This window comes from Lontra canadensis, unplaced genomic scaffold (genome assembly GCF_010015895.1).
Source record: "Lontra canadensis isolate GAN:19392208 unplaced genomic scaffold, GSC_riverotter_1.0 scaffold7, whole genome shotgun sequence".
Lineage (NCBI taxonomy): Eukaryota > Metazoa > Chordata > Mammalia > Carnivora > Mustelidae > Lontra > Lontra canadensis.
This window is the reverse complement of record NW_022631001.1, coordinates 11,994,759-12,021,782: the sequence shown is the minus strand read 5'-3', so window position 1 is coordinate 12,021,782 and position 27,024 is coordinate 11,994,759. Positions and strand designations below refer to the sequence as shown.

General features: G+C 41.6%; 1 protein-coding gene across 1 annotated transcript in view; it reads right to left on the bottom strand.

Moving 5' to 3' along the window:
• RAB38 (RAB38, member RAS oncogene family) overlaps positions 1-27,024 on the bottom strand; it is a 63,734-nt gene that overhangs the window by 24,855 nt on the left and 11,855 nt on the right. The window contains exon 2 of the mRNA XM_032852850.1: positions 13,320-13,600. Coding sequence (XP_032708741.1) covers positions 13,320-13,600 — 281 coding nt within the window. The remainder of the gene's footprint in view (positions 1-13,319; positions 13,601-27,024) is intronic.

The window sequence follows — 27,024 nt, the reverse complement described above, 5'->3', positions numbered from 1 at the left end:
CCAACTAGCAGAAAGGCAGCAAGTAAACCCAAGTTTGATGCCTTCAAGAGAGAGCCTATGCTGTGTAATCTTTTCTTGTCCATCATTTTCCCACTTTACTACTGAGAATAGCACAGGAAAAGAAGATGAAATTTCAGGCTACTTACATGTAATCTTATTAGGGTTCTACACTGAGAAGAGTTCACCGAGTTCCAATCTTAGCTTTTCCGGAAAATACCTGGGCTATCTACTACTTCCGCTCTCCCTAGTCTCTTTTTCCCATCCAAATGTGGGAGTGCCCTGAGATCAGTACTTGGTCCTTTGACCTGCAACCTGGACTTTTCTCCTCAACTCCAGAATGATGCACAACCGTTTGCTGGACACCTGCTCTTAGGTGTCTTCTAGATGTTAACATACACAAAACTAAGTCTAGCTATCTCCTCACAGACCCCTCCACACCTCAGGATTCCTACCTCAGAAAACGGCAACTCTCTTCTAGTGGCTCAAGTGAAACACCATGGAGCCCTGCCCAAATCTTCTCTTTCTTGCAGAACCTTCCCTCAGATGGTCAAGAAATCCTATCTGCTACCTGTTCAAATCTACGTGTAGAGTTTGACTACTTCCCACAATTTCTCTTTTGTAGGTGCTGCAGTCGAGTCCCAGCTAATGTCCTGCTTCCAGTTTTTCCCACTACAATCCAGACTCAACATGACCACCCAAATGATTGCTTAAATCAAATCATATCACAACCCATCTCACTGGAAGCAAAACCCAAAGTTGTTATAATGCTCCAAACACTCAGAATGACCCCGTCACCTCTCTGACAAAAAACAAACAAACAAACAAAACAACACCTTTGAGTAGAGTGAAACCTTCCCTCGTCACCTGCCTGAAAGGGTTCCCCTTCCTTTGAACTCTTTCCTGTATCCTGTGCATATGCACCACACTAGCTCTACACTCCTTCCTTGCTTGAATTTTCTTCTCAGCATTTAGTTCCACAAAGGATACATTGCACGTATTCATCTTTTTATTACCTGTCTCCACCATGACAATGCAAGCCCCAAGAAGGCAGGGATTTTATTTGTTGTGTCCCCTGGTATAACTCTGTTGCCTAGAACAGTGCCTGTCACATAGAGGAGAGGTACTCAGTGACAATTTGAAGAATGAATGAATGAAACTATAAAATAAGTAGTTAGACCACAAGATCATTCCCAAGTCCTCTCCAGATCTATTTTCCTGTGTTTCTGCTCAATGGTAGAGGAAGATATAATGACATGATAATCTGGGGGTTAAGTGTGGGCTTCTTTTACTGTGGTAACAGTAGACCTCTTTAGACCTTGATGATTTGACATTATTGCTCACATCTGTCCTTTACAAAATCTGAAACACAAGAACTAAACTTATAACCAGATGAACCAGAGGTGATAATTCTCTTCCCAAAGAACTCTTCCTCTTCAAAGGGACTTACCCAGGGAAAGTGGTCATAATGAGCTTTTTGAGGTATTGCTAAAAAATGGGACTTACACACAGTGTTTCAGAAACATACTGTATGCCTAATGCTAGGCACCCCATTGCTGACATTCCCTCTTTTACCTTGGGAACCCTGAGGAACATGAAAACCAGAGGACTTGCCCTATGGTTCACAAAGATTGTGCCCATCCTAGAAAATTCAAAGGGATCAAGAATTAGAAAAGTTATCCATAGAGAAATTCCTTCCCCTGGAGCAACCTTTGACAGGCAAGTGATTCTCGAAAGATGATTCTACCTCATTTAGTTCAAGGAAATAAATTTACAACCCTTGATTTTTCTGTCATTGGCTTTTCTACCTTATACCTGGGACAATCTAATCACTTCAGGATATCCCTAAACACGTCAGGCTAACCTAGTCTTCTAACAGTGTCCTAGCATGTCATGTCAATGGACAGGCTGCTGAGAAGCAGCTGCTGCTTCTCATTTATATCTAATGGATATTGCTTTTTCCTCCAATCCCAGCAGGCTAGCCCAAGAAATCAATACCTCACTAGTCAGTGAGGCATACGGAGATGAAATAGGAAGCCTTGGGAGAGCAGGGCTGCCGCCCACAAATCTAAGGCCATTTGCTTCAAAGATGGCAAATAAGACGGTAAAGGTAAAGGACCACAAAACAGGGACAAACAAAATCAATACTGAAAAAAAATGAAGTAACACAGAGAGGGGAGAAGGCAAATATGTTTTAGTAACAAAACCCCTCCTGACACAGGAAGCAGCCCTTCCCAAAAGGTTCTGGCAATCGTTCCGACAGAGGAGACACAGCTTGTGCCTGTTGTTTTTCTCTTCAAGGTGGAACACTGGTACAGAAAAAACCAGGCAGATCCAGAATCAATCAGACCTGAGTGTAAATCCTAGCTCTGAGACTCAGAGTTGTGCGGCCTTGCGTAACTTACTCAAATCCTGTCCTGCTTTAATTTCCACATTATAAAATGCAGATAAAGTCACCCTAATGTTCAAAGAAACTCTAATGAGTTAAACTACATAATGACTAAGATTGCATCAGAAATGAAGTAGACCAACAACAAAAGGCCAAAGAGTACATATACCTTCTAGGTAAACATGACAGACTTACCAAAAATGCTGAAAAATTGATTTCAAGGAAACAAAATATTTCACTTAGAATCTCAAGAATTAAAAGAATGTGAAAATGTGCAGCAGCATTCAAGAGATTTCAATGCACTTTTTAAGGAATCTGAACATAATGAATAATATAGTAGATTTACAAGAACAAGGCCTTTGAATAGAGAGATCTGGGTTCTAATTCTGACTCTGCCCCTTGCTACCCATATGATCATGGGTAAATCATTCAACCTCTCTAAGCCTCAGCTCCTTAATTTATAAAACAGGCATAATAACAGGATCTCTTTCATAAGGGTTTGTGAGAAGTAAATGAAATAAAGCTTTCAGGACAAGGCCTGTTAAGAAGAGTAAGGGTGGGCTTCATAAATATAAAGTTTCATTATTATTCTTAATAGTAAGATTTTTTGTTGTCCTGTATTGACAATTTTCTGGTGAGTGATAAAGCTATTAATTCTGCAGCAGTGACATGTTCTTACTTAAGATATCTCAGAGGGGCGTCTGGGTGGCTTAGCTGGTTGAGCCTCCACCTTTGGTTCAGGTCATAATTTCAGGGTCCTGGGATCGAGTCCCACATCAGGCTCCCTGCTCATTGGGTGGCCTGCTTCTCCCTCTCCCTCTACACCTCCCCTCACTCATGCTCTCTCTCTCCTTCTCTGTCTCTCAAATAAATAATAAAATCTTAAAAAAAAAAAGATATCTTAGAATAAAGACAAAAAGATTATCTTCACTTTTAAGAATACCCAGGATCTCCTAACGGTGGCTTCTAATGTCCCTCTGCACAGCATCCCTTGAAAAGGAATTCCTCTCATTAGTCCTCCTTGGACTTTCCACTGGGGACATTCTCATCCTTGGTGACAAGGAAGCTGTCTCACTCTCAGACAGAGGCAACAGCCTTTCCCTCAAGTGTCCCCACAGCTTGTGTAGAAGTCACCAATTTTTTATGGATATTGATACTGTATTATAACTATTTGTCTTTGTGAGTTTCCTTCCAGGAGACTCACAACTTCTTTTTTACTTTTTAAAGATTTTATTTATTTATTTGCCAGAGAGAGAGCGCGTGCACACAAGCAGGGGGAGTGGCAGGTAGAAGGAGAGGGACAAACAGGTTCCCCGCAGAGCAGGGGGAGCCCGAAGTGGGACTCGATCCCAGGACCCCGGGATCATGACCAGAACCGAAGGCAGTTGCTTAACCAACTGAGCCAGGCACCCCGACACTGGAAACTTCTTAATGGGAAGAACCTGTGCCCTTAAGCATCAGGGCCCCACTGCTTGGCGAAGCAGTCTACATAAATACATAGCAGCTATCCGAGGACTGCTTGAGGGATGAATGAATGAATGAATAAACGAGTGGATGAATTAACAAAATATAACACGAGTCATCTTAACTAGGGTGCTTATCAAAATCACCGGAGGACTATTTTCCAAAGACGTATTTTGTGCCCCTCCAGACACCTCAGAGCAAGGCTGAGCCATGTGCAATCTTGGCATGCTCCTCAGGAGTTCCTGATCTACACCTCTTTAAGAATCATTGTCACTGGGGCACCTGGGTGGCTCAGTGGGTTAAGCCGCTGCCTTCGGCTCAGGTCATGATCTCAGGGTCCTGGGATCGAGCCCCGAACTGGGCTCTCTGCTCGGCAGGGAGCCTGCTTCCCCCTCTCTCTCTCTGCCTGCCTCTCTGACTACTTGTGATCTCTGTAAAATAAATAAATAAATTAATTAATTAATTAATTAAAAAAATCATTGTCACTGGGGCACTTGGGTGACTCAATTGGTTAAGCATCCGACTCTTGATTTCAGCTTGGGTCATGATCTCAGTGTGGTAAGATCGAGCCCCACATCAGGCTCCATGGTCAGTGGGGAATCTGCTTGAGATTCTCTCCCTCTCCCTTCCCCAACCCAACACTTGTGCTCTCTCACTGTCTCTCTAAAATAAATAAATGAATCTTTTTTAAAAAGTCATCGTCACTGGATTGAGTTCTGGACTAGATCTGAAGTCTCAGCCTGGTCTCTCCACTCAAAATCATTCAAAAGCTTCTCTGCAACTCCATTTTACTAGTAGTAAGAAAAAAACAGTATGATAGCTGTTGCGCGTGGCTCAAACAACAATTACTGAAGAAAATGAGAGATGACTGTAAACAAGATGACAGGAATTTCAATGAGGAGAAAACTGCTAAATTGTGATCCTGGGGTGTGAAGGAGGAGTATGCTGGATAATAAGATCCACAGGCTAATGGGAGATTCTTGTGGGTTCTTATGTGGCATGACCAAGCAAACAATCCTGCAGTTCTCAGTCTAAGCCCTAAGGCATGAAGGGGGGATGTGTTTCCCTCATCTTCATTTTCCTTCTCTGCTCCCCCTCCACACTGCAGGCACTACAACCTCCCTGCTGTGCAAAGTGTCTACAGAGCTTTCTGGATGAAAGGAGTTATATAATGGAGAGTCCTCCTGGGAAATACAGCAGTAAATTAATTTTTCTGCTTCTGCACAGCTCTCTAAGGACAGAAATACCCCACCAAGGGGAGGGAAAAGAATAATACAGTAAAAGAATCTCCTGAAAGAGTCCTTGAAAAGCAGTGCAGCAAAATGTTCTGTCCCGTCCAATAGCCACTGGCCAAATGACCACTCTGCGCATGCGAGCCACTGAGCTGGTGGACAAGACAGAGGGTTTCCCAGTGCAGTGCAGGGACCAGGCACCTAAAGAAAGAACCTTAACATAACTGTGATAAGAGATGGGGAAACTACCTGAGAGTCGGTAATGGAGAGCGCTTGAGCCGAGTCCTGAGGGAAGACTCGAGAGAGACAGGTGCATAACTGTAGGAAGCATGTCCCAGACAGGGGGAATAGCAAAATATGAACAGGGGGTGTGATGCAGTTTAGTGTCACTAGGGGACAAATGAAGGGACAAGGTATCCAGAGACAGAGCCTGGAGGGGCAAGAGAGAACCTCACTGTGGGGTTTTCTGTGCTCAGGAATGGAGGGGTTCTGAAGGGTGAGTAACCTGGTTCTAAGGGACCATGAGTTAGAGGTCCAGGTGGATGTGTGGTCTCCACATCAGATGATCTGATGGGCAGAAAAGCTAATGAATTTAGTTTCAGATGTATGGGTTTTGAAGAGTTGTCTAGGAGATATCCAGGTAGAGATCCAGAAGGGTATGAAGCCTGAAGTTTGGGAAGGAAGTCTTAGTTGGAGATCAAGATCCAGGAGGAAAAAGGACTCCAGAAATGTAAATTAATGAGCATGGCTGTGCTCCGATAATACTTCATTTACAAAATAGGGGGAAGGCTACACCTGGGCTGCAGGCTACAGTTCACTGAGCCCCGTTCTAAGGTGTCTAAATTTGAGTCAAGTTGAGCCTACAGAAGATCTTGGATTATCTTGGGTAGGTTGAGTTTTTAGCACCATACAGTATAGACTACCGTGGGCAAGTTTTTAGAACCATTCAGTACATGCGCAAGTTTTTAGCACCATATAGTACAGACTACCATGGCACAGACTACTATTTAAGGCCATCATTTCCTTTCTTTTTTTTAAATGATTTTAAAGATTTTATTTATTTATTTATTTATTTATTTGAGAGAGAGAGGGCAGGGGGAGAGACTGGGAGCGAGGGAGAGAAATTCTCAAGCAGAGTCCCTGCTGAGTGCAGAGCTTGACATGGGGCTCAATCCCAGGACCCTGAGATAATGAGCTGAGCTGAAACCAAGTCGGCTGCTTACCCAACTGAGCCACCTAGGCGCCCTGCCATCGTGTCCTTTAAATGATGTCTTCTAACTTTGCTCTGATTTCAGATTGGGGCCTTCCTCCAATGTCCCTAAGTACAGACAGCTCTTATCAAATCAGCTAAAATTCCAAGGTTAAATGTGCTGGGAGCAAGTAAGTCAGTGAAGGCACACCTTACAAGCTCATCTAAATTCTTTGGCAACGGATGCCTAAAATCTGAAATATCTATTTCCTATAGGAAATTCCGACATTTTAAGAATAAGAACTGGCACCTCATAGCATGTCCTGAACTCAGAAAGGCCTTAATATACATCCCCACACAGACCTGGACGGTCACTCAATACAAATTGTGTTGAATCAGTGAATGCACCAGTGACTGTCGAGAATTTTCTCATGGTTTGACATTTGAAAAATGGGAATAATCGGAGATGGCCTACTACCCAATTTAAAAATAAAAGGGTTTTTTTTTTTAATGGTGTTCTATATTTAACCCACTAAAAAATGAATTAGAATGATTCTCGACCCATACCCAGGTAATTATCTATGCATTTCCAATTTGTATAAGGACATTATGTTTCTAAGTGCCTATTTTCCAGAAGCCTATAAAATAAATGATAGGTGATTGTACTCTTCAAGCAGCTTCCAGAAAAACTAGCCACTTCTTAACTGCTGCATATTTCAGCCTGCAGGGTAATAATAATAATGATAATGATAACAATAAAGAACTCAGTAAACAAGGAAACACAGAAAACTTTTCCCTTAACTGAGAATTCTAGGCCAGCATTTCCTAAGCATGCCCCACTACTGTGTTAAGTATTGCACATGATCAAACGTATTTAGGCACTTCTGCCTGGTGTCATCTCCTCTTGGAGAAGACACTAGAAAAAGCCATTATTTGTATGGCACACGATCACTTTACAAATCTACACCGGCACTGGGGCATATTTTGATTTTGAAATGTTAACATATGAAAGAACAAAATGAGTATGTTAGAATAAAAAAAATAAGATAGTGATTATACAGTTTTAAAGAAGTCACCTACATCTCAACTTTTTATTTCTTGCAAAATGGTAAATAAGAATAAAGCCTACACCATAGGCTCAGGCTAAGGCACAAAAATCTTTGCATGAAGGTCCCATATAGCAACCAGCAAGAAATACAGCCACAGTTCTTAATGGAAATTCAGAACGCGTATTAGAAGAGCAAAGTCCCGAGAAGTCCCACAGCAAGGGAAGCTGTAGTTCAGGCTGGTTTTCTCAAATGCATGTGACCATGTGTATTAATCCATGCTCTCGGTTTCAAGACGGAATCTGAAGCTAGCTAAGTATGAAATAGTTTATTCAAGAGATATTGTTTGTGTAGTTTGCAGGATTATTCAATAGTCTAAAGAAATGGGCTCAAGACTAAGCTTCCAGAAACTCAAACCCCACAGAGAACAGGCCTGATGAGGACACAGCTGCCAGCCACCATGGAGCACTGGGTCCTATAAATCCACGAAGCTTCAAGGAGCTCAGCTTGAATGCAATTGAACCTGGGACCAACAGTGTTTCTCTTTCTGGGTCAAGCAGGGGACCTTGCAGACTCTGCTGCTTCCCAAGGATGCAGGCTGCTCTTCTTACACCTACTCCCCACCCCCCACCAAAAAATGGATTTGGTATTGCACCTTCTTCTTTTAGTTGCTCAATCAGTATGACTGGTAAAATCTACGTCATATGCCTGTGCTCTGGCTGCAAAGAGAAGCAAAGAAGAAAGTTTTATGGGTTCTTCCTGGGGAGGTAAGCCGGCTGTGGCTGGAAGTTCCCCAAAAAGAGCAAATGTGCCATAATCACTAGAAATCCAAAAACATGAAAAATATCCACTATGCTGAGGACCACCACCTCTTCCCTGTAAAAAATAAATAATTGCTTACTAGAGCCCTGCTGAGTATACTCCTTCCCCCAGAAGGACACACATCAACATTTTTCTCTTTAACTGCAGGGAAGACACTAAAACTGAGTGGAGTTTAATGTAAGAAAGTTTCTTCCTGGGGTACCTATTGATTTTAGAACATTCTGAGAAAGAGGGTGGGCCTAAAAAGTCACTATATCTAGGATAGAAATCTGCCAGGAGTAGGACACGAGGTGGAGGGGAGCATGAGCCAGGGGCACTGCAGGTCTGTGATCTTGGTTCCTGTCACTACCATTGGAGAGATATGACTGTTCCATTATTTCCCATCAACCCAGGCATTTTCCTGGTGTCCTGTTTCTAAACACAGCCACACGTGAACCACTGCACCATAAAAGCAGGATGGAATAGTCTGGAAAGGACAGAGATACAGAAATAGACTCTTCCACTGAGTGTAGCTGCTGTGTGCACCAGAGCTGAGTATGGATAGTGACATCCAGCCCCGTGGCTGGGCAGAGGAAACAAATGACAGGGATGTTATGTTTGAGGGGTAGCTTTGGTGTATATGTGTAATCAGGCATAATGTATATATTATGTCACTTAATGCTCTCGACAACCCTAGAAGGTGGGTGGGTGTGGCCATAAAAGCGAATCTTAAAGGAGCGACTGGAGGATATTCAGGCCATGGCACAACTATATACCAGGTAAATGGGCCAGCAGGTAGCAGAGCCCCACCGGCCACTGAGAAGGTCCCAGAAGATAGGACTCCCAACACTGGGGATGATCCAACAAGAACAGACCAAGGCTCTCATCCTAAAGAAACAAATCTACCAAAATGTATTTTGAGGACTGGGTTTGGCCATAGAAATACATAAGAAAGACATTACTAGAGTTCAGGTATGATGCATTCAGGGAGAGGTCCTGGAGCTCCTGATCTATAGGATGATTGTGTAAATCTAAATTACAACCCAGGAATGGGGGTGTTACAATAACTATCCTAGGACAGCAGAATAAACCAGGAATGTCCTTGGAAAATGGGACATGTGGTCACTACAAGAATCCATCAGCTGGTCCTAGTGAATCCACAGGTGGAATTCAAGCAAACACGGCTGAGAAAAGGAGAGAATGCCAAGGTTGAACACTAAAAGAAATTCGACTTAGGAGAGACAGTTTTCCCTTTTATTCCTTTGGTTTTAATATTTGAAGAGATGGTGTAAAAGTGATGGTGTAAAAAGTGATGCCAGCTAGCATACGTTTTATTTTTTTTTTTGCTCTTAATGCACAGCCAGAGGCTACCATGAGTGTTCCAGCAACAGCAATGAGACAGGAGAACTCTCATGGAAAGTCATTCCAGAAGACTGAAGAGCAAGAGGGCAAATTTCCTTTAGCAGTAGGGTCAGCAGCAAGATGGATGCTAGTCCTAGTGAGTGAAATTCAGCTTCAGAAATGGCCAAACCACAGTGCTGTTGCAAGACATGGCCATGGAGACAAAGCCAAAGGTCATGGCCTTTGGTGCATTTAAGTTGTAGAGATGTGAAAGAAAAGGAAATCAGATGTTTATCACCAGACAGAATGATTACTACATCACACAAAAGGACTTTAATTATTAGTAGATTCACTTTCTAAGAGAAAGGTCTCTATGGGAAATGTTCCCCAATCCCAAACATTGTAATCAAAGAAGAGGTGGACCACAGTCTCCAAATGCTGCCATCTTGTCTTCAGGTAGACAGTCTGATTTGAAGATTTTATTTATTTGAAAGAGAGATAGAGAGTGAGAGAGAGAGCACAAGCAGGGGAGAGGGAGAAGCAGGCTCCCTGCCAATGGGCTCCCCCGCCAGGGAGCCCAATGTGGGGCTCGATCCCAGGACCCTGAGATCATGACCAGAGTCAAAGGCAGATGCTTAAATGACTGAGCCACCCAGGAGCTCCCAAAGATCTTTTAAAAAAGACTTTTGGAGCAGTTTGACACTCCAGCATCCACGCTGCAGTACTGTTCCAGAGATTCAAGATGTGGACTTTGCTTACTAACCTGGCACTGGGGAGACACGTTCGTTATGAAGACATTCAGGACAATCTCTATAGCAGTACGTTTGGAGGGAAGAAGATGTTGAACGCAGTACAATGAGGCCTTGTGCCCTCTTTGGCATTTCAGCGTACTTCAGGCTTGTGAAATCCCTCCACCCTCTCTCTGTACAAAGCTTCTCTTTAAAGTTTACACTGGCAGGGATTTGGAGGATTAAAAATCCCATATCTAAGTACCGTGGGTCAGTCAGGCCTTAAGTTAATGAACCTCATGCTCTTAAGCAGAGTTTGACTGCCATGGTCAAGCAAGAACCGTCAGAGTGAGGTGAAAGGAAACATCCAAGAGTTTCTTCGGTCCACAAGCAATTCTAGCTCTCCCTGCAAATTCATAAGTCTTTTTCTCTCTTTTCTTCTCCTTTTTTTTTTTCTTTTCCTAACATTTTCCCCCTAACACCGTGTATATTTACTTATACTTTATTGTTCGTTATCATTATCCACAAGGTCAGGATTCCGTTTTATACATTTCTATATTCCCAGAGCTTGGTACATAACAGCTGTTCAGCAACATTTGTTGAATGAATGAATGAATGAATGAGTGAGTGATGGAAGACTCCCTCATCATAAAGATATGAATCATTCATTCCAGTTTGCCCTTCAGATGGAAAGTAACCTATTGAGGGAAGGAATTCTCGAAGGAGAGCAATTCTTTTGAAAGAAAGGAATTTGAAGGAATATGCTGAAGCCATATAAGGAAATTCAGCATGGAGCTAAGAAATAAGAATGGGCAAATTCACATGCATTTTTTGCCATGTAAAATGAAAAAAGCCAGGCTAACATCCAAAATCAAACTATAAAAAATGTCATATTTCTGGGGCACCCGGGTGGCTCAGTTGGTTGAGCGTCCAACTTTTGATCTCTGTTCAGGTCTTGATCTCAGGGCCATGAGTTCAAGCCCTGCATTCAAAAAAAAAAAGTCCTATTTCTCAAATTTCTAAACCTCATCAGACCTTTGAGTTTTGCTCTACATTTTTCTCTTTATAGGAATCATCCCTCAAACAAACAAACCAAAAGGGTTCACTGACAAGAAAAGTAGAAAGACAACAGTAAGTGATGGATACCCTGTTGTGAATCAAAGGAAAAATCCTAAGAAATAGGGGGAAAGAAGGGTTTTGGAAGAGAGGAGAAAAGCATACTAAAAGTGCACCGTGGCTCTAAGAAGGAAGGCAAAAACCCCAGGAACTTCTGGAAGTAGCAACTTCCATACACAGGCCAGCTCACAGATACCATTGAGACAGGAGGCAGACACTGAGACTGTCCAGGTCTGCAGCTGGAACAAAAAAGCCTCCCAACTATGACCAAGAAAGTGGCACCACCACCCTCTTCTCTGTCTCTTATCATCCCACAAACCACTCAGTTGCTTAATCTGCACTGGTGTTTAAACTTCAGCGAGGGATGCTGGGTGGCTCAGTCAGTTGAGTGTCTGCCTTTGGCTCAGGTCCTAATCCCAGGGTCCTGGGATGGAGCCCCATGTTGGGCTCTCCACGCGGCAGAGAGCCTGCTTCTCCTTCTCCCTCTGCCCCTCCCCATGCTTGTGCTTATTCTCTCTCTCAAATAAATAAATAATTACCTTAAAAAAAATAAACTTCAATGAGAGTCTCAAATCAGGTTTTTCTTTCCAGTCCCTACACCATTTACCCTCATTCAAAGCCTCACCATTTTCCCATAGGAATGTAATGACTACCTTGTTACTCTGCCTCCTATCTTTTCCTAGTCCCTAGGGAAAATCTGACCATCCTGCTCTCCAGCATAGAACGGGTCAGAGACTCCTCCTCAGTCTATTTGAATGACGTCCACTCACATTATATTTTCAAACCATTCTCTAATGATTGCTTAAATGTTTACAATAAGGCCTTCATGTGATTTCCATAAGTACAGAGACAATGCCTATCTTTTTCACAGCTGAATCCCAAGCAACTAGCACAGTATTTGTGCTCTGTCTTTAATATGTTTTCCACAAATAAATAAAAATGGGAAAATTATGATCTAAAACTATGCAGAATGCATTCCTAATGTTAAATTTATACATTTATATGCAAATACATACATATTACATAAGATACAATATAGATTTCAATATACAATTCATTTATAAATATAAAACATATAAATTATTTCATATATTTTATATTTATATTTTATTTCATATATGTATATATTAAAAATATATTAACATAAAATATATGCACACAGGAAATAGAAAAATATAGTGGAACTTTTTTTTTAATTTATGCTTTTTTTAACTTTCAAATTTTACCAGATAAGCTTTCTTCTCTCTCTCTGAGATAAAAACATAGGCAAAAACAAAAGGGAGCAGAGCAAAAACCATGCCTCTGACAAATCAGATAGCAGTATGGGGCAGAATGGGAAGAATAATCTCCTTATCATGCCACACTGGGTTCTTCATCTTCCCACCTTGATTCTGCCCCATGCCCTGCTACTCCTCGGCCCACCAGAAAAGTGAAAAGTGCCAAACAACATAGTGTTTTTCACAGCTACACTTGCTGCCTACTCTCTAATTCTACTGTTCCTGTATTTCCAGTGTGATAGTTCCACATTCTTGCCACCTTTTCATTTTTAGGGCAAAGCACAATTCCCACATGCAGAAGAACACATTAAATATTGATGGAGTAAATTAATTAATACATGGATAAGGCAGTGACATTGAATGCGAGACCCATTTCTTTCATTGACTCTAAAATCGTACTTACCTAATAGGATTGTGTGAGGACTAAAGGAGAAAATGCATATAAAACATGCCTAACATATAGTAAGTGCTTGATAAACAAACACAGTTATTAACCATTATCACTGAGACCATGTACAAGTTGCTTTTTACTCTCTTAGGCAAATACATCTTAAATTGTGGATAGTAATTTCTGCCCTGCCCACTCATCCCCTTGAGATGAGAAAGAGCTTCAAGCCATTTGGGAACCACAAATCACTAGACAAACACATATTAATATCATGATGATGATGACAATGATTACACGATTATTTTCTTTGTGCATCTTGCCTAATACCTTTCTCCTTTTAGGTCACATTACCTTTGCTGATGTTTCAAACCATCCTACGAAACCGTGCTCCTTGCAGAACTGGTCCATCTTGAGGCCATTGTTCATGAGCATGTCCTTCCCCTGGTCACACTTGTTGGCCAACAAAACCACTGAAACTGGTTTGCCATTAGGGAGACTCAACTTTGAGTCCAAATCATTCTTCCACTTTGTCACTGCTTCAAATGTAGCTGGCCTGGTGACATCGAAGACAATAAATGCACCCATCGCTTCTCGGTAATAGACCCTTGTCATGTTCCCAAATCTTTCTTGACCTATCACCAAAAAGAAACAGAAATCAAAGCCTTATTACAATTGTAAACAGAAGCACATCTTGGAGCCTCAGGAGGCCTCCAGGATGAGCAGACCGCTCAGGAAAGCGCTTCAGTGCCTCACTGTACAGAGTCAGCTCAATACACAGTCGCATACCTTTGTTTTTGATCTTTGAGTCCAGAAGGGATTCAATTATTTAACAAGTATTTTATTTACTAAAACTTCTGTATACCATATAATGTTCTAGAACTGTGCTAGCAGAGCATGCCACTGGCCACACACAGCTACTTAGGTTTAAATTAATTAAAATTAAATTGACTTTAAAATTCATTTCTTCAGTTACACTAGCTACCTACATTTCAAGTGTGTAGTAAATAAAAAAAAATTTTTTTTTTAAGTGTGTAGTAACCACGTATGGCCAGTGGCAACAGGATCAGATGACACCAATATATCATATTTCCATTACTCCTGTATGTTCTACTGGACAAAACTGCTCTAAGCACTTGGGATATAACAATTAAAACATGAAAATCCCTGTCATCGTGGAGCTTATAATTTAGTGGGGTGACAGAATATAAATGATAAGCATAATAAACATAACTAAACTATGTAATATCTTAAAAGGCACCCACAGTCAATACAATTAAGGGTAGTAGGAGCTAGCATTTAGTTCTGTTTACTAACCGTCAGAAATGCAGCTTACATAGATAATCATGAAGGTCCGATTACTATCACCATTTTACAGTAAGAACGTTGAGACCTCAAGAGCCTAAGTAACTTGTGCAAATTATACAGATAGTGAGCTTCGGAAGTTGGAATTCAAATCTGAACTTTCTGATTGAGAGCCCATAGTCACTTGCCAACACTGAATCCTCTCAACTACCAAACCATTAGTCTTAGACTATCTCTCCTCCAGGCTTTTGTGCAAGAGTGACCCACTCAACTCCACTGAACAGATAACAGATATTTCTATCGGTGCCAGTCTCCAGACTACATGCTTGAAATACAACAGTAAACCAGATGGCCTTAAGTACTCTATAATCTATTGGGAGAGAAAAGCCCTCTGACAGAGAAAGAGAAAGAGAAAGAGAGAAAGGCAGGCATGCAGGCATTGGTCGTATTCAGTCCAATCAACTAGAATCACTTTTGTTCTGATTCTTAATTTTTAAGTGAGTGTTGGCCATTTTGTTAAACACTCTAAGGTTAGTCTCCCTCATCCGCAAAATGGCAGCAATAATGTGTACCTCACAGGGCTGTCAAGTGGATGAAATAAATGAACATATAGAAAGCATTCATTATGGGACCTTAGAACTAACTGGTCCTTGAGGTTTCCACGCCTTTCTTCAGCATGTTAAAAATTATAAAAGACAATGGGATGTAGGTAGTGAAATCAGATCCAGAGCAGGGTTTACAGCAAAAAAATTACTGGACTTTCCATCATTTAACAAAATGAAATGAATCCTATTGCTTGTAACTCTAGCCACTACTAGTAGCAGAAGACAGGTGCTTAATGAAGGCTGGGTTTATATTTTTTGAACCCTAAACTCCAGAAGTGTAGGACCAGACAAAGGCCTTTTATTCTGATTTGGTCACTTATTTATGGTAAGAGTCTAATAAAGTTATGTAAATTAAAACAAAGCAAGGTGTGTATTTAATAAGCCAACACGTAGCAAAAAGAATAAAATGCCAAAACTAACAGGTATCTCAGAAGATCCAGGTCAACATCTCGAAGAACACTTCACACTTAACTTTGAACACAAGATATTGTGGTGGTGAGTTTGAATTCATGTTAACAAACTCTTTTGCAGGCACTTGAGTGGCTCAGTTGGTTAAGCGTCTGCCTTCAGCCCAGTTCATGATCCCAGAGTCCTGGGATCCAGCCCTACATCAGGCTCCTTGCTCAGCAGGAAGCCTGCTTCTCCCTCTCCCTCTGCAGCTCCCCCCTGCTTGTGCGCTCGCGCTCTCTCTCTCTCTCTCTCTGTCAAATAAATAAGTAAATCTTAAAACAAAACAAAACAAACAAACAAAAAACCCTTTGCAGATTGTTATAATCACATGAGCATGCACATTGCAGAGCACTGCAGATTTTGAGGACATGATCCACGAGCACTGAGTGAAAACGAATGCAGGTCAAGGTTCCGTCTTAGTGGTCCTAGTGGACAAGTGTTTGTGTTCACACATGTATCAGTGGAAAGAAGAGCATTCTGTAAGGGCCAGCACATGACAAACCTAAAACATTTCTTACACGGTTTTTTACCACAGAAACCTTTCTTTGTCCCCCACAATCTAGCCAATGAAAGAAAGTGGCTTAATACTCTTCATATGACACACAACCCGCAGTTGAACTTTCATTTCTCCCAAATGAGTTTTGGATTTCTTTTATTGCCTTTCCTTTTTTAGTTCCTAACACAAACAGTGATCCCCTTTAATACTGCTCAGGATGGCCATGACATTTCAAGAAGAGAGGGGGAAAAAAGCCCTCTTTGATCATTCAGGACTCCAAAAGCCTCTGGGCTTTGGGCAGTTGTCTTATGATCCCTTGCAGGAACTAATCAGATGAAAGGCAAAGTCATGGGTTATTCAATAATCTACTTGTCCAGAGTTCTCATAGTAGAGTAAGGAGGTCCTCAAGAAGAAAGATTTTTATAGTTCCAATACATGGCAAAAGGTCGTTTTGAAGACCATGCAAAAAAGCAATGTATAGGCTTAACACCTTCATAGGAATTCAAAAAGGACAATCTGTGTGTTTGTGTGTGTGTGTCTGTGTGTGTGTGAGTTTGTGAGGGTAAATGTGCCAGATCAGGAACATGGGGGAAAAAAGTGATCTTTGTAAATTGAGGTCACTGAGCCCGCAGACTTGAAAAGTTTGTATTTCCGGGGTTCCGGCAAGAGGTCATGTTCAGACAAAGGCATTTCCAGTGCTCACATTTTATCCTTCCTTTGTCAGCTGATAGCTCTCTCTCTGCTGCTTCTTATGAAAAGAATGAGAATCATGTGACTTTTCATGAGTGCCTACGTATGGGCAACATAGAGACCTGGTGAATTTATCACAGGTAATTTACTTAAAACAAACAAACAACAAAAAAACACAGTTCAAAAACTTCCAGTGGGGTTAGAGCACTCGTTCAACGTACATTTACTGAATAGCTAATATGGCCCAGGCTCTGTGTTTTCTGCTGCAAATACAGTTTTTTGCCCTTGAGGAACTTCTAAACTAAGACATGTCCTATTGGATGCCTGCTCTGAAAATGACCCAATTCACCATGTAGGCTCCCTCCCATTTCCCCTGGAATTCTACACACACATCCATGGCCATGTCAATGTGACTCATGATTCAGTGTCCAGCTCCCAGACAAGTTCAATGACAAAGCAACGAACTGAATCACAAGAGTTAACACGGTGGCTGCAGCGATCATTTGGACAATCTTACTGCAGAAGGCAATAAATTGAATGGGTCTTAGTCTTAATTACTGGTTACCAGTGCAGCCTTAGACAAATGCATTTCTCTCTTTGAGACTCAGTTTTCTCACCTGTAAAATGAATTTGTTCTAGCTGACCTCTAAGGTCCCTGCCTGCTTTCCTGCTTCTAGAGTTAAAATATTCCTAGTAAATCAATGCTTGGCTTCTATCCCAACAGCCTTCAGTGGTCCATTTGGTGTCACAGACTTGGCTAAAAATACACACAGGTAACAGAGTCATAATGTGTATTTAATGGTATTTTCTCTTGGTAATTAATACTCTAGAGATATTCTCAGTGGGCACAGCCAAGCCAGGAATCTTCTACATAGACATAGAAACAATGGGAGGAAGCAACCTGGATGTTCTATTCATCTGGGCACATTCTTTTTGCCACTCCACCACTAACCTACTGGCTCTGTGAGTTCAGATTAGCGACTCCACCATTCTGAGCCTGTTTTCCTCATTGCTAAAATAGTGGTTTGCATACCTGAAACTAAATTCATTACTGCCTCCGGCAACCCTTCCAATCACCCTCCACGGATGTAGGCCTCCAGCTCTCCACTTGCTACGTCCCAGTGTTCCCTCCAGTGTTCAGCATCACTAGTCACACTGCCCCCCTGAGAGCTACCTTCAAGCCATCTTCTGACTCTTTCCTCACCCCTCTGCCTAAAGGGTCTCCAACACTCTACCAATGCTTCTGTTTTAGAAGCAGGTCCGGATCATCACCCCCCCTCCACCATCAGCACTGCTAATGCTCCCATTTAAGCCCTCCCCTGGAGCCCTGACAGCTCCCCAAGGAGGCTCTCAGCATCTCAGCTCTCATCGCTCCTGCTCTCCCTCAAAATAAAGACAAACACAGGTCTTCAGACATTTTGGCAGTGTAAGAGATCACCAGATGGGCATCCACTGGAAGGAAATGAAAACACTATCTTCAAGAGCTATCTGCACCCCCAGGTTCACTGCAGCATTGTTCATAAGGACTGAGACATGGAAACCTCTTAAGTGTCCCTCAGTGAAGGAATAAAAAAAGAAATGTGGTATACACATGCAGCGGGATATTATCAGCATGGAAAGGAAGGAAATCCTGCCTTTTGCAACAACATGGGCAAAAGCAATGAGAGCATTATACTAGGGGAAATAAGTCAGAGAAATAAAATACTGTAATGATCTTACTTATATGGGGAATCCAAAAAAGCCAGACTGGTAGGGGCACCTGGGCGGCTCCGTTGTTTAAGCACCTTTTTCTTGATTTCAGCTCAGGTCAGAAGATTGGCTCCGCGATGGGCATGGAGCCTGCTTGGGATTCTCGCTCTCCCTCTCCCTCTACCCCTCCTCGCCCACCCCCCATCACTCATGTGCTCTCTCTGTCTCTTTCTCTCTAAAAAAAAAAAAGAAGCCAAACTCATAGAACAGAGAGTAGACAGGTGGTTGCCAAGACAGGGAGTAGAAGATATAGGGAGATGTTGGCTAAAGGGTATAAGCTTCCAGTTATAAGATAAATAAGTTCTGGAGATCTAATGTACAGTATGGTGATTATAGTTAAAAATACTGTATTATATACTGCAAGCTGCTAAGAGAGTAGCTCTTAAGTATTCTCACCACATACCAAAAAAATGGTAATTATGTGAAGTGATGAAAGTGTTCAACCTAATGTAATCATTTGAAAATATATAAGTATATTAAACCATCACACTGTACAGCTTTAATCTACACAATGCTATATACCAATTATATCTCAATAAAGCCAAAAAAAATCCTCTTAGGTATTTAGAGAATACTCATTCCTGAGTCCTGCTCTTCAGAGATTCTTACCCTGCTAGTTTTGTGTGGGGCCCAGGAAGCTGTTTCTAAGGCCTCCCTAGGTGAAGTCTTTAAACTCTATTTCTATCAGAATCCATGTTCAAAAGATAAACATTACCCGTATGCTCCACTGCCTTAGCCCTTCAGTGACACATGCTTAGAAACAGACACCTTGGGGCGCCTGGGTGGCTCAGTGGGTCAAAGCCTCTGCCTTCAGCTCGGGTCATGATCTCAGGGTCCTGGGATTGAGCCCCGCATTGGGCTCTCTACTCAGCAGGGAGCCTGCTTCCTCCTCTCTCTCTGCCTGCCTCTCTGCCTACTTGTGATCTCTGTCAAATAGATAAATAAAATTTAAAAAAAAATAAAAGAATAAAAAAAGAAACAGACACCTTCATTATTAACAGTGCACAAGGAGACTTTGGCTCCAACCACCTTTCCAAACTCCTCCTGTCACTGCTTCAACAAGCTTCATGGCCATGCCACAAGGGAATACTTACTCTCTCTAAACACACCCTCCATTACTGCCTCGGATTTTCTTGCCTTTTTATACCTCTGTTCCCAAAGCCTGAATTCCTTCCTCATCTTTCCTCCCACTCTGTTCAGTGAAAACATATGCATCCTACAATTGTGCACTGAAATGAAATGTCATTATATATATATGTAATTTTTTTTATTTGAGCAGGGGGGTTGGGGGACAGGCAGAGGGAAAGGGAGAGAGAAAATCTTTTTTTTTTTAATAATTTATTTATTTTTTTTAATAAACATATAATGTATTTTTATCCCCAGGGGCACAGGTCTGTGAATAGCCAGGTTTACACATTTCACAGCACTCATGATAGCACATACCCTCCCCAATGTCCATATCCCCACTACCCTCTCCCGTCCCCCCCTCCCCAGCAACCCTCAGTTTGTTTTTTGAGATTGAGTCTTTTACGGTTTGTCTCCCTCCCAATCCCACCTTCTTTCATTTTTTCTTTTCCTACCCCCCAACCCCCCCACATTGCATCTCCACTTCCTCATATCAGGGAGATCATATGATAGTTGTCTTTCTCCAATTGACTTATTTCTCTAAGCATAATACCCTCTAGTTCCATCCACATCATTGCAAATGGCAAGATTTCATTTCTTTTGATGGCTGCATAGTATTCCATTGTGTATATATACCACATCTTCTTTATCCATTCATCTGTTGATGGACATCAATAGTTTGGCTATTGTGGACATTGTTGCTATAAACATTCGGGTGCATGTGCCCCTTCGGAGCACCATGTTTGTATCTTTAGGATATATACCCAGTAGTGCAATCGCTGGGTCATAGGGTAGCTCTATTTTCAGTTTTTTGAGGAACCACCACACTGTTTTCCAGAGTGGTTGCACCAGCTTACATTCCCACCAACAGTGTAGGAGGGTTCCCCTGGGAGAGAGAAAATCTTAAGCTGGCTCCACTCAGTGCAGAGCCGGACACAGGGTTTCATGACCCTGAGTTCATGACCTGAGCCAAAATCGAGAGTCAGATGGAGCACCTGGGTGGTTCAGTCAGTTGAGCACTTGCCTTGGCTCAGGTCATGATCCTAGGATCCTGGAATTGAGTCCCATATCAGGCTCCCTCTTCAGCGGGGATTCTGCTTCTCCATCTCACTCTGCCCCTCCCCTCTGCTCAGGCACACATGCGTGCTCTCTCTCTCAAATAAATAAATAAAATCCTAAATTTTAAAAAAAAAAAAAGGGTCATATGCTTAACTAACTGAGGCACCCAGGTATCCTGATTATAATTTGACGTTGCAAATCTGAGGCCTATTCTATACTTGTATGATATAGTAAATACTGAAGATACTATTGTAGAAATAAGCTGAAATTAAAGTTATTTCTTTCTCTAAAATACATCACCATGTGTTCATGAACTAGTGTTACATACTAAGGCACTTACTCTGTATTATACTTCCAATAAGTATCACTTCCAATAAGTAATCAATAGTGGAGAAAATTAACATTATGCTAACAGGGTTATGCACATATCTGTTGCAACAAGTTTCACACTGGAATGTTATGTTTTTGGTATCATTCTCATCTTCTTAAGAAATAATCCCTTAGAATCAATTTACTCTATTCAAAATAACGTAAATTTTGGGTCACGCATAATCCATAAAGCTAAAAGTACCAAGATACTCTCTTTGTTTCCAGGGAATAATAGTATGAAAAGCAGGAGGATGAAACTAAAAGTATGTATGGATCTTGGACAAGGATCTAGAGGAAAACAAATCCATCTGATTACTGTGATGGCCAAAAGGACACTGAACTTACAGTAGGTTAAGCTAGTTTTGAAGACTCAGGGAAACCCACAGAGTAGGATCAGAGTCTGGTTAACAAGCTCGTGAGTAGGTTTTCTCCAGTTTTTTAGGAGCCCATCTAACCCTGCGGCCATATTTTTGAGACTCTTTCCTCTTCCCTCTTCCCTACTTTGCCCCCACCAAGCCAGCGACAGAAGCACATCAAAGCATCACTCTTTTTTCCAAGTCCCCTGGACTGATAAACTGGCATTAACCATGAGCAATCTTCGCTCACAAAATTACAAGTGCCCCTAGCCAGAACCACCTTTCAGCAGTCCCAATGACACGTATTGTGCGCATCCGAGTGCACAACAAGGTCTCCTTACTGAGTGAAGGAACAGGCCCTAATTCCCTCCCCGCTCCCGGCAGATACATGCAGGCTTAACAAGACAGTAAGAGCCACCCTCTGCCATGTCCCTTGCCTTCATCATCGACAGTCCAGTGAGGATCGCCCCATCTCGCTTCATTCATTCACTGAACAACTAAGTTTTGAATGCTTGTTATTTTTCAGGCACTCTTCGAGCAATGAGCAAAAAGAATTAGAGGTCCTTGTTCTAATGAATCTCATGTTCTAATGGAAAAAATAAAAAGCTGGTAAGGTATATGTAACACTACATTAGCTGGTAAAGTGGTAGGGAGGAAAATAAAGTAGGAAAGGAGAAAATGGTATGTGGGGGTGAGGGCCATGTTACGCAGGATGGATAGTGAAGGTCCACGGGGAAGTGGTCACTTAAGTAAAGACCCGAAAGAGGTAAAGGAGAAAGTCGTATGGATATTTAGAAGTGCGTTTTTGAAAGAACAACACCAAGAGAGAAAGACTCCGAAGCACAAATGTGTCTCCTAAGTGTTTAGAGAAGAGCAAGGAGTCTATCTGGAGAGGATGGAGCAGGGGAAGAGGAACATGCGGTGAGGCAGGCAGATCTCGGGGTCCAGACTGGAGCCCATTTCAGACCATCGTAGGAAGGCTGCCTTGTATTCTGCAGGAGAGAGGAAAGCACTGAGGGCAGAAGGAGTCCTGAAGGAGCAGATGAGAAACATGAATGAAATGGACACCATGGCTGCTACAGTAAGGAATGATCCAAAGAAGTCAAGGTTGGAAGTGGTGAGACAATCATCCCGGCAAGAGAGAATGACGTGGACGGATGTGGTGATGGTGAATGCTGGTAAAGATGGGTTTCTTCCTAAATACATCTGGAGGTCAAGATGCTTGTGGAGACATTGTATATGAAATGATTCGAGCAGGACTCCAGAACTTTTGGCTTCAATGATCAAAAGTACGGAGTTGCTATTAGCTGAGATGGAGATTTTGGAGGTGCAGGTTTTGTGGAAGTAGATCAGGATTCTGATATGTTAAGTCTGAGATGGCTGTTAGGCTGAGATATTGAGGAGGCAGCTGTGTACACAAGGCTGAAGTTCCACGGGGTAGTCAGCAGTGGAGATTGAACTGGTACTTTAATTTCCATATGCCTCTGCTGAATTCACCCGATCATTTCCCTAATTAAACACTTTCAGGGATCCACTACTGTTTACAGAAGATGCCACAAACTGGAGGTTGGTTGGGCTGCTAATATATTCTGTGACCCATGCAAGATTTAAGGCAATTTGAACAATTTGCCAACAGTTATAAATTGGAAGATCTCTAAGGGTGCCTGTGTGGCTCAGTCGGTTAAGCCTCCAACTCTTGGTTATGACCCAGGTCATGATCTCATGGGCAGTGGGATAGACCCTGTGTCGGGATCTGAGTTCAGTGCGGTGTCTGCTTGAGATTCTCTCCCTCCGCCCCTCACCCCACTCACACGTGCCCTCTTGCTCTCTCTCAAATAAATAAATAAATCTTTTTTAAAAAATTGGAAGATCTCTGGGGCACCTGGGTGGCTCAGTGGGTTAAAGCCTCTGCCTTCGGCTTAGGTCATAATCTCAGGATCCTAGGATCAAGCCCCACATCGGGCTCTCTGCTCAACAGGGAGCCTGCTTCCTCCTCTCTATCTGCCTGTCTCTCTGCCTACTTGTGATCTCTGTCTGTCAAATAAACAAATAAAATCTTTTAAAAAAATTGGAAGATCTCTAATAAGACAGATATTGGAATGTCTTGAAAACTCAGAGCATTTAGAGTTACAATGTCCACATCATATGAGTAATGTTTGGGAGTTAATTAACTTGAGCCAAGTAGTACCAAATACCCACTTTTAAAGGCAAAATAATTTGCTCACAAGCCATTTCTTTTTCATTGTCACATACCACAGAACACTGCCTTACATTTAAATGTGTGTAATTATATCCATTTTATAAAAATAACTCCAACAAAATATTTAGAATTTAATGAAATTGATATGACTTTATTTTAAAAAAATTGTTGCTACTGATCCATTTTTCTTATGGCCCTTGTAGGCTCTTACAAATGGTTACTTAGGATCCCATGTTTGTTCATTTTTGCATCAAAATACTCTTTAGCACACTGGGCCTGTTCCAGTAGATCCACCTAACTATCAGTAGAGTTTTACAAAGAAACAAAATGTGAGCCAGGATTATGGGAAAGCTGTGTTCCCATTTCCTAGGGAAGCAAGGACCAGTAGCTTCGGTGGTCCTAAATTGGAAAAAGATTTTTCAGAGAGAAACTCATCAAAATAGGAGCAAGAGTTTGCCAGGCAGAGAAAAGAGTTCATTTACTTTACCACTTGGGCTCCCAGAGATTTCTTACTGGGGAGGGGGCACCCCAGGGAGAGGAGTGAACCGAATAAAGCAAGATCTTGATCCCACCCACTTATTTGCTATGCCTGCTTAAACTCCTGCTCATTCTTAAGATTTACTTTGAATAAAACCTGTCCCTGATTCAGAACCACCCAAGCTCTTTCTGCAACTTCTTCAGTTTCCCCATTTCACCTCACTACTGGTTGTCTTCTCTTATAGGAAATCTTACCTCTGTTCAACAAGATGGTAAAGCTAGAGGCACTGTACTGAATTAAGCTAAAGTGTGCAAGAGTGAGATGACATAAAAAATAACAATTGGTTTTTCAGGTGTCCATAAGGGTGGGTGAATTGTAGTCACCTATTTTAAAAATAAATTTCAAAATATTCCAATTAAATTCTATATTTATATTTAAATTTTAGGTAGTGTATGGGGTGGGGGGAGAGAAACAGAGACAGAGAGAGACAATTAATACCCTAGTATCCCAGATTTTTTTGTCAGAATTTATTTTGACTGAGGTCTGACACTACTCAGCTTAGATGAAATAATTCACTTGAATAGAGAATAATGTGATGTCAAATACTGGATAGTGGGAGGGAATGAAACCAAGTCACAGATGAGAGGTTGGCATGAATCAAGATAAAGCAATCAGCATCCCATTTTGTTAATTTAACTACAATTTAAACAAATACCTAACAAACAACCTAAAAATACCTCCACTGAACTATAAGCTCAAATGTGTTAAGAAAAAGGTATGTTTGAATTACTTAGCATTTGAGACATCATCTCTAAGTAACCTTTAAAGATTCTTTTATAAGTAACTCACAAGACAGTAAAAAGTCAGGATTTCTAACACTTTTACAAATAACTCACAAGTCTAGGACTCAGAACCAGACTCTAAAGGTTTTACTCTTGGGGTGCGTGGATGGCTCAGTGGGTTAAAGCCTCTGTCTTTGGCTCAGGTCATGATCCCAGGGTCCTAGGATCGAGCCCCGCATCGGGCGGGCTCTCTGCTCGGCAGGGAGCCTGCTTCCCCCTCTCTCTGCCTGCTTCCCCCTCTCTCTGCCTGCTTCTTTGCCTACTTGTGATCTCTGTCCGTCAAATAAATAAATAAATAAATAAATAAAGACTTCACTCTTAAAGAATTTCCAGATTCCTTTAGAGCCGTAGTTCCCAAAATGTGTACCAAGGTGCTCTGGGGTGTGTCAGTGAACTCACAGGGGTGCAAGTGGGTAAACAGGATATCTTAAAATTTCAAGGTAAACACGGAGGTACTCAAGCTCAGTCAAACACCTCAGGAACTGCTAACTTGAGATAGTTCACAATTTTTACATTAGACCATGCTACATTCCTTCTAATGCGATCCTATCTTTTTGAAACAGGTTTTCATAGTTTGTGTGATAAAAAGCAAGAGTCATGTGAAAATCAATGTGAAACAGGAAACGAGGGGGATGATATCTACTCTGACTCAAAATTCTATTCCATGGCCCAAAGGCACCCATATACCAACAGTAAATAATTATAGTTATTAAAAACGAAACTCAAAATCTTTTAAATTTGTGTTCCAATTTTTTTCAAATGGCTACTAAGTTGTTAGAACATACTAACTTATTCAATTATTTGGTGCTAACTACTTAATAAATTGAACTTGGCGGGAGTGGGGGAAGCCTGGGTGGCTCAGTCAGTTAAGAGTCCGCCTTCGGTTCAGGTTATGATCTCCATTCAAGTGAATTATCTCATCTAAGCTGAGTAGTGTCAGACCTCAGTCAAAATAAATTCTGACCAAAAAATCTGGGATACTGGGGTATTGTCTCTCTCCGTCTCTGTTTCTCTCCCCCCACCCCGTACACAGCCTAAAATTTAAATGTAAATACAGGATTTAATTAGAATATTTTGAAATTTATTTTTAAAATAGGTCACTACAATTCTTCCACCTTCCTTTCTATGATGTTATTGTTTCTGGATACTTGAAAAACCAATTGTTACTTTTTTAAATAGAGATTTTATGTATTTATTTGAGAGAGAGAGTAGGAGTCTGGGCAGGGGTAGGGAAAGGAGTCTGTTTCTCTCGCTCCCTTTCCTCGGGCCACCACCCCTGCCCAGGCTCACGCTCTTTCTCTCAAATAAATACATAAAATCTTTATTTAAAAAAAAAAAAAAGATGGTTGTTATTAAGCAAAGCCAACCCCATGGTCTCAGCAGTGATGTGTGCAAAGAATTCAGCTCATTTAATTCTTAGCTCTACCTAAAAATATCAAGATTCAAAACATAACTTCTTTTAAAATAAATAATGTGTATCTTCTAAATGCCACTTAATCTCTGGAATGGGAAAATGACTGCACTGTTGTATCACACTCAGGAAAGAGCAGAACAGAGTAATCAGAAAACAGCAAACAGAAAACATCTCTGTTCCTACCCAGCACCATCCCTCACGACCTGTATGACTTTTGAGAAGTTTTTTGTGTTTTTTTTCTTCCTTGATTATGTTGTTTTCTAGCTTGTCTAGGCAAAGTTCTCTTGGCTCTGTGATGGGGCTAGTGACAAGACCTACCAGATCCACTCACTGTGAGCAATAAATGAAAGGATACATAAAAACACTTAGTACTGGGCGCCTGGGTGGCTCAGTCGTTAAGTATCCGCCTTTGACTCCATCCCAGGATCCAACCCCGCTTCAGGCTCCCTACTCAGCGGGAAGCCTGCTTTTCTCTTTACCACTTTTCCTGCTTGTGTTCCCTCTCTCGCTATGTTTCTCTCTCTATCTGTCAAATAAATAAATAAATATTTAAAAAAAACAAAACACATATACAGTACCATGCCCGACACTCCATAAATGTTGGCTCTTTTTTTCTTTAAGATTTTATTTATTTATTTGACAGAGAGAGAGAGAGAAAAAAAAACAAGTAGGCAGAGAGGCAGGTAGGGAGGGGAGGAAGCAGGCTCCCAGCTAAGCAGAGAGCCCGATGCGGGGCTCCATCCCAGGACCATGAGATCATGACCTGAGCTGAAAGAAGAGGCTTAACCCACTGAGCCACCCAGGTGCCCTAAATGTTGGCTCTTAATAACACATTACATTGTATGGAAAAAGTCTTCCCAACAAATAATTTGTCAATTTCCTTTAAATTTTGCGTGAAATTAGACTGCAAATTGCGTGGAT